Source organism: Grus americana, chromosome 17, assembly GCF_028858705.1.
Source record: "Grus americana isolate bGruAme1 chromosome 17, bGruAme1.mat, whole genome shotgun sequence".
Lineage (NCBI taxonomy): Eukaryota > Metazoa > Chordata > Aves > Gruiformes > Gruidae > Grus > Grus americana.
Genome location: NC_072868.1, coordinates 16,904,809 through 16,916,308, shown reverse-complemented (window position 1 = coordinate 16,916,308; position 11,500 = coordinate 16,904,809). Strand labels below are relative to the sequence as shown.

General features: G+C 47.5%; 1 protein-coding gene across 7 annotated transcripts; it reads right to left on the bottom strand.

Annotated features, from left to right (window-relative positions):
- Positions 1–280: 280 nt before the first annotated feature.
- On the bottom strand, positions 281–10,381 carry KCNG1 (potassium voltage-gated channel modifier subfamily G member 1). Of its 7 annotated transcripts, none has more exons than XM_054845848.1 (4): positions 9,602–9,883; positions 8,730–9,024; positions 2,669–3,473; positions 281–2,183 (listed from the first exon to the last, which is right to left on the bottom strand). In XM_054845848.1, the coding sequence occupies exons 3-4, from the start codon at positions 3,425–3,427 to the stop codon at positions 1,413–1,415; spliced, it is 1,530 nt and encodes a 509-aa protein (XP_054701823.1). In that variant the 5' UTR covers positions 3,428–3,473; positions 8,730–9,024; positions 9,602–9,883; the 3' UTR covers positions 281–1,412. The 7 variants fall into 7 exon arrangements, with proteins under 7 accessions (XP_054701823.1, XP_054701826.1, XP_054701825.1 ...); XM_054845851.1 differs by having other exon boundaries at positions 2,669–3,470; XM_054845850.1 differs by having other exon boundaries at positions 2,669–3,470; positions 8,845–9,024.
- Between the last annotated feature and the right edge of the window lie 1,119 nt (positions 10,382–11,500).

Sequence of the window (11,500 nt, the reverse complement as noted above, 5' to 3'; positions counted from 1 at the left end):
CTTTAAGATTAGCTTTTCTTTACCTCTGAGCACACATGAAATCAAACAAGTGGACTTAATTCTTTTTTTTAAAGTTCTGGACTTTTTCTCCTGCGCTGTTACGCATGCCAGACTCACTCCCTCTAGAACAAACGGGAGGTCTGTCGTTAATCTCCGCAGGAACTGTGCCAAACCCCAGCGTCCCACTGACCGTGCGCTCCCACCGACTTAGCAGAGGAACCTAGACCAAGACGCACGTGTGGATGAAGAATACACGGTTGTGTTTTGGGACCTTAATTGCTTTTTCATACCCTATTTAAGATTTTCGCTGTTGCTCTGAGGTCTGTAATGATGGCAAAGGTACAGCTAATTAAGTTTTAAGTCCCTCATGACTGAGGACAGCGAAGTATAAAGCTGTCGGTACCCCCCCCCCACTCCATGACTCAAATGATATTTTCTTTTTTTCATCATTGGCAGCTTCCCACGACCGTATATTTTCTGCTCCTTTTAAAGAGCCAAGTGCTGCATGTGAATGGGTACCCGCAGCATCGATCTGCCAAGTAATGGTAGGGTGTCCCCTGGAAACAGGCCTCTCCGAATTCTGTTCATAGCCGAGGTAGAGGAAAAACATGGAAACAGATGGCAGGGAATGACTGGCATCTCATCATGCATATTGCATTTGATTTGCAGCTAGTCGCCTCTTGATAATAATATTAAATGCTACAAAACTGAAAGACTTTGCTCCTGGGAATACCGCGTTCAGTGACATGGGATCCACGCTGGAACGTCAGTGAAACGCTGAAGCTGGTGAGCTACAAGTATTTACATCTTTAGCAAGGTTACGATACAAACAGCGCGATTCTTCTTCCCTGGTGTGTTTAGGGCTGACTTACAAAGAAATACACCGTTGCTGTTGTGAATGACAAATCTTAATTTTTTTTTTAAGGAGCACAACGGGACAAACATCTGTGGTTATTTCCATTACGCTCTAAGGCGTTTTACTGGGAGAGAATTTAGCCATTAATTGTGTTGTATTTACATTATTTATATACAAGAAGAACAAGAAAAATGGCAGCCTGTTTAATGATTGTATGCATTGTGATTCGGTTGGAAAAATGTGTATTACAAATGGCACAACAGCCTGTCAAGTACATAACTATACGCTGTTCTTTTTTTTTTGTCAGAGAACTTTTCATTCCTAAAATCCCACTGTATGATCTCAGTGAAAGATCCGTCCTAGACGTTATATTGGGTGGGGGGGAGAAACAGCATAATAATAGACTTCTTAAACCACATCAGCTCCCGGTTAATAGCTCCTTTTCTTCATTTTAATACGAGGGTTACCTTTGTAAAACGCTTCCAAAGCAAATTAAAAGATGGAATCTGATACAACAAACCGTTACTTGACATCAGGAGAAATAGTAACTTAAATTTCATTCATTGTCCCTAGTCTCAGAGGAGATACTGGGGAATAAAATATCGCTCCCTTGCGACGCACTGCTTATCTGAGACTTTGTTTTCAACAGGAACTGTGCTCTCCTGTACATTATTCTTTCCTGTTCTTGCTTTAGCTCAAGGTAGGAGCGTGAAAACGTGTGGAAGATGGAGGTGACTGGAAACGCCATGAGGAGGATGCCACTCAGTATGCTGCTCAGTGCCACCACCTGGCCGGGAATGCTCCGGGGAACCATATCCCCGTAGCCTACCGTGGTCATGGTGATGACAGCCCACCAGTAGCACGCGGGGATGCTGGTGAACTCCTGCGAGTCCGCCATCTCGTTCTCGATGACGTACAGGAGCGGTGCAAACAGTGCGATGGCCACGCAGAGGAAGAGCAGCAGGAGACCGAACTCCCGGGTGCACCTGCGGGCGGTCAGCCCCAGCGTCTGCAGCCCCAGGGAGTGCCTGGCCAGCCGCATGACGTACAGAATCCTCAAGGCACGGAGAATACGGAGGACCAGACCTACTTTGTCCAGGTAGATGCTGCCAGAGCTGGGCTTTTTGTAGCCCACCGAAGTGGTGTCCACTAGCAAAGTGATGTAGTACGGCAGGATGGCTATAATGTCTATCAGGGTTAATGGTCTCCGCAGAAACGCAAACTTGCTCTTTGCCTGGATGAATCTTAGCAGGAACTCCAGGGAAAACCATGCCACGCAGACGGACTCCACAATGAAAATATTGTAGCACATCTGGGAACACTCGCCCTGCAGGAAAGAGGAGGAGTTTGTAATCGGCACTGGATAATAACTATTTTAGTTGGTACGGTGACAGGAAGAGAGGTTTCTGTGTTGTTTTTTTAAAAGCCAAAATATTAAAGGAATTGAAGCCGTTGCTATGGGGAAACACATCGAATAATTGGAACAAGTTAAATGCAAAACTTAGAAAGGAACCACTTATTCCACAGAAGATACTGCTCGGTAATTTCAGGCTTTCTAAATAGCAAACACAAAGCTTAACAAGGTAATATACAGTTGCACACTAACAGAATTTTCTTTGGACATAAAACTTGATATGATTAATTCTCTTACGAGTCATTGAACAGAGTCATGTAAGATTTCAAATACTCTTTGTGTTATTCCCCCCCTCTAAAGACAGCTGCAAAATCCCCAGTGAAACCAGCACCATCAGACCTTGCACTTGTTCTGCTCTTCCCGCACATACCATTTTCCACCCTGAAAAGCTGACTTACCTTCTCCTCCTCCTCCCGCAGGTCAGGCATGGTGCTGATGGATAAGTTCACTGCTGTAATAGTTACAAATAAAACAGACAAACAAGCAAACACCTTTCCAGGGAGGCCAGACTGGGGCCTTTCCACCATGTCTTGCAACTTTTTCATGCACAAGCCAATTTTTGTCTCCTCTACTGTTTCACCTGTTGTTTCATTTTCTATGAGGTCATCCTCTCGTTCATTTATTTCTGTAAACTCCTCCATTTTTTGCAGATATCTCCTTTTACAGCACCAGTCCAAGTTGTCTTCCTCAATTCCCCAGTAGAGCAGCTCCTCTTGGAAAGACAGCGCACACATCTCACGCAGGAGTCGAAGTTTTCCAACCCGCAAAAAGGTCAGGATTGTCCTGAACGCCCCTGGGTTGCGGTCAAAAAAGAATTCATTACATGTCACATCGTAATCATCACAGATGTTTAGAATGTCATCAAAATTATTACAGAATTTCAGTTGTCCCAAACGTGTCAATGGGAATTCATCAAGAGTGGTCCATGGGAGCAAATACTTAATGCCCCCTACGTTTATAATAATATGATGCTTCCGATCATCAGGGTGAAAGCCTTTCAGGAGGTCCTCTTGAGGGTGAATTAGCTTGGCTCTTTGGTAAAAGACTCCCTTGAGGGTTTCTGTTTCTGGAAAGAACGTGTGGTTGAAGGAAGTATCTGAAGCACAGCTCAGGGCACTGTAGTCATAGTCGGAATTTTCCCCAGGTAGAAGAGTCATCTTGGAAGACAACTTCACATCACTTCGCTACTTCTGCAAGTGTCTTCTGGAACAAAAAACAGATATCTGGGGTGAGTGAACGAGAGGTTGTTTTCACGTTTGGAACAGATGTAGTGATTGGAGCTCAAAAACATTTATGGCTGATAAAAACATTGGAAAGAAAACAGCAGAGGCTGAGTACGGTCAGAAGACCTTTCTGGGGAGGCTGGGTTTGTCCAGCTGGGTAGAACTGACTCTACCAAGGGCTGCTGCCTTGTCCAGGAGCTCTGCTCCGCGTACGTGTCACACTGGGGACTTCTCCCGTCTCAGATCCAGAGGTCTCAGCAACCAGTGGATGTAGAGGGAAACCAGGAGTAATTCCTGCATGTGGCAGGATATTCCTGGTTCAGAATGGAAGTGTAACAATTACAACAGCATCTCCTAAGAACACAGAATTCAAGTGTGTTTTGTAGAAAAGGAAATTGTACATTTTTATTTAACTATTACACATAAAAATTTTAAGTATTTTAGTACCCATGAAGTATATAGAAAGAATGAGAAGTCAATTACGTTGTAATTCAGTTAACCTCTAAAAGACAGTTAGTGGAAGACTAATTTCTGAAAGGCCATATGGAAACAATTTTGGGGAAAAAAAATGCACTTAATTGACAATCACATAAAATGTTTGTATAGAGTTTATATACATTTAATGACACAGCAACTCCATTTTTACGGCCTCATTTACAAAAGATTGCAAAGAAATTCATTATTTCAACACAAATACTGGAATATTATTTCAGTTCGAACTGACACCCTCTATGCAGTAACAGGTCTCGGTCCTTACAATGGACTGAACAGCAGCCGCGGTGACTGCCTTCACCTCCGATTACAGGAAACCAAAGAATTCTTATGACGACTTTGAAAATCACGTTCGAATTCTGCTCACACACCACCAGTGTAAAGTCTGCGGAATGAAGTGACCACGGAGTTCAAATGGGCATAAAACGCAGGTTCTGGAAATGTTAAACTTCTTGCCTCCCTAACTCAGTGCATTTGAAGCGTCAGACTGGAAGTCTGCTCACAGGCAGGAGAGCCGTACCGCACTGCTGCTACGTCCTGCCTCCGTGCAGGCAGCCACAGCGTAACGTGTGGAGCTGCCGAGTTTCACTTGATACGAGTATTTATGCATTAAGTAGACTGTGCGATAAATAGATACTACTCATGCACAAGTATTCTGACTTTCTAGCCTCGAGTTCCCAGGAAAGTAATAAATATTGCGCCTGACTGGCTTCAGCAGCAGCACAGCCCGGTTCTCCTCCTGGCTGTGCTCAGGGACACGCACCCCTGCCAGGGCGACTTCCTCAAGCGCAGAACTCTCCTTTTCAGAAGCCGGGGTTTGTAAAGCACATCCATAGCGTTACGTACCTACCGTAGAAGAAAACCCCACGAATACGCAACAGCGAAGTACTCAAAACGCAGCTGCACTGCAGCACGAGAGCAACAGGCTTTCCTTGCTGCAAGGGGACTTACGATGCTGCTTTCAGTAAAACACTGCCTCGGTCCTGCTCCTCGACTTCCCAGAGGGATGACTCTGAACGGAGCAGCTCCTGACATACTCTTACCAACAGGGGAGCTTCGGAGGGAGCGGTGCTTCCCGATTCCTCGCCTGTAATCCTCCTTAGCACAAAAGGAAAGCATTAATTTACTTACCTCTAGGGCACGTGGATAAAGCAAGCCTGCGGGAATATACAAGAACGGACAAGGTGTGATTCAGATCTTCCAAGAGCTGGGGTACTATTTTCTGGCCCGAGGTAAGCAAAGAGGTAAGCCTCGTCATCGTGCTTCTGTCACAAAGCGGGATCTCTATTACTATTGCTAGTGACTTGAGAACAGCTATTTGGCAAGTTACCTACTCTCCATGCCAAAATCTTAACTGTGTTTAGCTTTCCGTGCCCAATCACTACATACTTGCTCGTATTGCTGAGTCGCTCTGTCTTTGCTCCAGAGTTACAATTCTGGAAATCCCCACGGCAGGGGATGGGCAATTCTGAACTCCTCTGGAAGTAGCGGTGGGTGCAAACAATGACAAAATCCCGCAGGGCTGCGCTCAAATAAACTTCCAATCGATTTCGGTTTGTCTCTTGCTTCAAGAAAGACTGAGCGAAGGCCTGCTGACCTGAAAGTCTTTTTTTTTTTTTTTTTTTGGGAAAGAACATTAACACAAAACATAATTGTATTAAAAAGTCACATTCTAGGGAACTCTAGCCAATACCGGGATTATCAGTGGAGCTTCATGACAGATGATGGCACTCTGCCATTGCCCACTGGAAAAGCTGCAGGGCTCAGATAAATGAAGGGATCTGAGTGATAGCTGGCGCAGGTCGTGCCAGCCAGAGCACGCTGAACAGAGGGCGTACGGAACGGCTGAACTTGCAATTACCCTGACGTACAGTCCCATCGCATGAGCGCTCCTAATGACCTCACAGCCGGCGTTCTGTTAAAGCATTCCCAAGATACCATCAGTAGAAGTAATGCCGCGGGGAGTTCAAGCTATAGGTTTGACGTGGAAAAACAGGGCTACCTGATGTATGTTTATGTCGGACTCCTTTTCTTAGAGCAGCTGTTGTTTTACTTAGAAACAAACGTTTTCCCCTCTGCCTCAACTACGTCTGAGGCAGGGCTGGCCCAAAGAGAACGAAGATTATGACTGATATAAGACGATGGATAAATGGGGGCTGTTAACCATTTTCCCTTCTGTAATACCAGATGATGTTGGTTAGCAACAACTTATCCTCTGAATCTCAGCCAGGAAAAATGAGGAGGCAGCTCATCTCTGTCACTGGTTTGATCTCCCACCGCATCCACACAATGACACAATGGGAAGGAACGGGGAGAGGGAAATGTAAATGTTCTGCGTGTGTCAGACACACGCTGTAACCCTGAGGCATCAACTATGAAACCACAGAGCAAAGAAAAAAGAATTTCTTTCTTCGCTTCCAGCTTCTCGACCTGTGCAAGACAATAAATTGGACAAATTAATCCCTGGGTAACACTGAATGACTGCAGTTATAAAAGGTGGCTCCTCCTTTTTCCATAACCAGAACTGGCAAGCCCACAGATCCCACGCAGGCAGCTATAGTATTTGTTGCCATACACGCGTTATTTACATGTTCTTTGCCTCAGATACACATAGCTTCATATCTAAGGGGGAAGGACAGGAGGAAGGACAATACCAAAGATGCCCTGAAGGAGTGGAGGAAGGAGAAAAATAAACCCATACGTTTCTCTGTACGTTTCTTGTTTTCCTTTGGAAGGTGCTTCTACAGAATGGTGGTCAATGCCGCTTTAAGATGGGAGAGATCTAATTAATGGAAGGTCTCTTTTGCTATTGAGCTTAAAACCCAAGCAAACTGTTTTATTCACATGTTGCAGACTGATGACATTTGGAACGGCTGAAAGAAATGTGTTAAGGATTAAAGACAACACCCTGGAATATAAGGTCAGACAAACACATTAGCCTATAGCAACAATTTTCCCAACAATTAAACAAGATGAACTTTAAGGATATGCTGTAACAGTAAAATCCTCAAATAAAGCTGCTCTGGTTAAGTAAGGCCCAATGGTAAAATCCCTCCTTGTCTGCGATAGTTATTCTGCCCTTTGAGTGCCTGGGAGGTAGTGAAGCCCAGTTCATCTTTTCAGCTCCTCTGCTGATAATGTGTTCCCATCTCGGGCAAATCACTTCTCTCTGGGCATCGTTTCCCATTTTGTCTGTTAGCTTACTGGGGCAAGAACTGCCTCTTACTGCATTATACAATCCTGATCATTGTTCTGGCTTCTAGAAAGTACAGTAATACAGAATAACTGGCCCACAGCAAGGGCTCTCGGTGACTCTACACAGCGTGGTGTGCGTGTGGAGCAAGATATAACATCTTTTCAAAAATCTGTCCTGCACAAGATGATATTCTTATCCATTGTGTCTGGTGAAGAAATCGAATTAGGAATCTGTACTGCCCTCACTTTCAGCCGAAATTCAGGAAGGGTGCCAGACTCCTAGACAATGGGGAAAGAATTATTAAAGATGCCCTTCTGAGGGAAAGAAATAGAAATCATGAGTAACATTCTAAAATTCCGCTGCAAGTGTCGTTCCCCCCCCCCCAGTGTCCTCTGCAGTATTTTGAATTCTGCAGTGCATCTCTGATGTAATCAGAGCTCCTGCAAGGAGTCCTAATACTGCTCTGTGATGCAGACACTTCAAAGTTGTGCCTGGATGATAACAAGCGTGCAAGGAGGATGCATAACTCCCCCCTAGACTCTTGTATCAATTCCACTGCCTGGAACTTGTCTCTCTTGCTTTTTACCATTTGTCGATTTAGGTTTTTAAAAAAAAAAGTTTCAGATTTCAGTGCAGGGTGAATATGAATAGAGTGATTTTTTTGAAAGGATTCCATACGAAACTGCTTTACAGTTTAAGTGATCCTTCGTCCTTTCTTCTTTCCTTAGTTAAAATAAGCAGCATTTTCAAGCAGTGTTAAATTCAGCTGTCTTCTGACACCTGGTTTCCGTACTGAATCAACACTGCCAGGGTACCCTCCTGAAATACTTTGAGCTATACTCATGCAGCTCTTTACGTAGTAAGAGCTGATCTCGAACTTCAACTCTTGCTTGCAAAGTAAACTTCCAACCAAATCAAAGTAAAACTTATAAAGGTCAATGTATAATATGAAACAAAGCATCCTGAAAAACACATAACCCCCAAAAATATGCTCCTATCTGTATATCGCTCTCCTTGACCTGGACAGCGTTAGGCTTTTTGGCATCTTATGACAACCTACAAACTGAATTATGACAAATATCTTACTCAGGGTTTGGTTTTATCAAGCTGAGCCTTATTCTGCCGATAATAATCAGAAGTGAAATGACTTTGCAGATAACTTATATCTCCAGGAGAATGTTCTGAAATACGTTAGAACTAATAAGTACAGTTATTATCCTGCTGTGAAATATACTTATGTCAACAAATTTTAGTAAGCCACATTCAAAACAATCTCCTAAGCATCTTTTTAAGAAGTACAGGATTTGTCATTTATTTATATAAATACATACTTTGCCACTGAAATGAAGTGCCACAGAAGAGTTATTTTATGTGTGCGTGTGTCGTTCCCCCCCCCAAATCTTTTCCAATGAAAAAAAATCTGCCAGAAATACATCGCATATCAAGAATAGTTAACTCGACGTGTTAGTTGCCAACAAACAGAAGTCAGTAAATAGATCAACAGAAAAGACATCTCTTAATTATTTTTAAATTAAAACTATAAAGGACCTTCAGATTAGGCAAAGAAGAAGAAACGGGAAAGACAAGCCCGCACACTGCACCGCGCAGACACCGGACTCGGGGAGAGGGAGAGCCGGGAAGGGGAAGACCGAGCATCACAAACCGAGCCCGCTGGATCGCCTGGACAGCCGTCAGCCACCTCCGCGGCAGGACCGGAGAGCGCCGGGAATCAGCCGCGCGGTGCCCTTCTCCCGCCGCCCGCCGCCCGCCGCCGGCAGCGAAGGCAGCCCGGTCTGGGGAAGCAGTGACGGCACGGGGGGACCGTCCCTCTCGTCCATCCCTGCTGCGGGAGAAAACCTGTTGCTGCAGCCCGTGCACGGCCTCGCACGACCCCCGCCCCTGCCCGCCGCGCACGGCCCCGAGGGTGGGGGGGGACGGACGACGGGGGGGACGGCGGCACCGCGGGGGAAGCCCCTCTCGGGCGGCCCGGGCCGGGCTCAGCCTCCCGCCGCCGCCGGCTCCCCGGACCCCGCGGCCCCCAGCCGCTCCTGGAAGAAAAGTTCCCCGGAAACTTGCCTGCGAGTTGCCCGCGGCGCCGGGCAGCGAGCGCGGCCGCCGGGAGCCCCGCGGCGTGGGGTGGGCGGCGGCACCGGGCCGTGCTCACAGCGCTGCGCCGCTGCTGCGCGGGGCGGGGGCGGCCGCGGAGCGGGGGGGGTGCGGGGGGGGGGGGTGCGGAGCGGGCGGCGGGGCCCCGACCCTCCGCATGGTGCGGCCGGCGGAGAGGCGGCGGGGGCCGCTCCGCGCCCCGCGGAAAGCCCGCGGCCCCCGCCCCGCGCGTCTGCGCGCCCGGCAGCGGAACCTGGCCGGCGGCCCTCAGCGCGGAGCGCTCCTCGCGAAACGCCCGCGGGCCCGGGGCTGACCTGCCGCCGGGGACGGGGGGAGGAGGAGCTCCCTGCGCTCCGCTCCGCGCCGGCCGCCTCTCCCGAGCGCGAATAGCCGGGCGGCTGCCGGGATGGCGCCGGGCCGGGCCGGGCTCCGCCTCAGCCCCTGTCCCGCCCCGGGGGCCTCGGTCCGCGCCCGCGGTGCCGCCTCTGCCCCGCCGCCGGCCCCGGGAGGGCTGGGAGCGGCCGGCTGCCCGCAGGTGGCATCCCGGGGCGCCGCCGCCGCCGAAAAACTTCTGGTGCTTTTCCCGTGCCCTGGTATTTCGTGTTTTTGTGTACGTGTGGGTTAGCGAAGTGGCGTCAGAAGTGTCTGACATCGCATCTCTCTGCCCCCGGTCCGTAGCAGTGACCCCAGCAGAGCCAAAACTGTGCTCGGTGCCTGTGGCAGCCTTGCAGAGCGCGGTGACAGCTAACGCGCTGGCGGTATCGTCAGAGCATTCCCTATCGGAGAGCATTCCGTATCTCTGCTTTTTAATGAAATTTGCTTGACCTCTGGGTGGAAGCTACTCTGGTTGGATTTAATCTCTGTCTTAAAGCAGTGAATTAAATCTTGGTGCCAGGGTTAAGGAGAAACCAGCAGCTTACGCTCTGGCACAGACTCAGTGCAAACCACTCCCGGCCCCTGCGCTGTTCTCCCCCTGTGGGTACAGAGATGATGATACTTTCGGCCTCTGATTTTTCTTACCTGCCTAGGGACTGGTCTCAGAGGGAATTCCCTGCAGATGGACTCCTGCACCTCGATGCAGGACGGGGATAGGCACCGCTGGCTCGGTGGGACAGGGGCTGCCTCTCATTATGAGCACTGTGCACTTCACCCAGAGCAGGGGGGAGCTCATTTCAAGTGAGGTCTTTTGTTGCTATGGTAATACAAATGAAAAACCTATACTACGGTAATTTTAGCAAAATACCTCTTTTTTTTTTTTTTCTAAACTAAATTGGACTGTGCTTCAGAATTGTGTGGGCATACAGAAATAGTCATGCTGATATTCTTCAGCCGTAGTTGTTAAACAGCAGTTGTGTAGAGGGCTGTCAGCGGCTGTGGCTGTGGGCAACTTGGGTTTCTTTTTCCCTGATATCGCACGTGATTTTTATTTGACTTTGTAAAGGTTTCTTAGCATGGCGCTCAGCCTTCATCGGCGGAAGGGAGCTAACTGGTTTTACTGACCACAGTGCCATACATAAAGAGTTTTGGCTTTTGTATAATAGTCTGTAATAATCTTGTTAATGAAAGCCTGTATTTTAAAAGCCTTTGTTGATAATTGCTGTCAAAGAGGAAGGACACATCAAGTAGGGCCTCCCAGGGAATTATCTGGGAACAGTTTGGTCAGTGTTTTCTGTAATAACTTGGGTGATGGACCGGAGGGCACTTTTCTAACATTTGCAGTGATTCCAACCACAGAGTGCGAGGCTGAGATTTCACGTGACCCCGATACGCTGCGGACCCAGGCTGAACTCAACACGATAAAGTTCTAGAAGAAAAATTATGTGGTATGCCACATAGGAAGGAATATCACATGTCAGATGAGGACCGTTAGGTAAAAATACTGCAGAAGAGAATCTTGGGACTCTAGTGGATTGTAGACCGTGCAGTGCTGCAGAATGGTTGTGTTGCTCTGAGCTCTAGTAACTGGAGGATCATTTGTAAGACATTGGAGGGCGTTATTTCTGTTCCATTTAGCACTTCTCAGACTTGGCTGAAGCACTCTATCCAGTTTCAAGCGTTACGCTTACTCTTAAAGAAAGATGTAGGCGAACAAGATAGGGGAATAGCAACCAAAACTGTAAGAGGCTTAGGAAATGTGAGTGACGAGGAAAGATGGAATTTGATTATTTGATCTGGAAAGGAAAACACAATGTAAGGACACGGCAAGTGTCTTC

Excerpts from the sequence above, each read along its gene's own strand:
- KCNG1 (XM_054845852.1), bottom strand. The coding sequence starts at position 3,427 with ATGACTCTTCTACCTGGGGAAAATTCCGACTATGACTACAGTGCCCTG. Across the intron at positions 2,184-2,668 it reads TGCGGGAGGAGGAGGAGAAG|GGCGAGTGTTCCCAGATGTG; the intron begins GTAAGTCAGCTT and ends TCTTTCCTGCAG.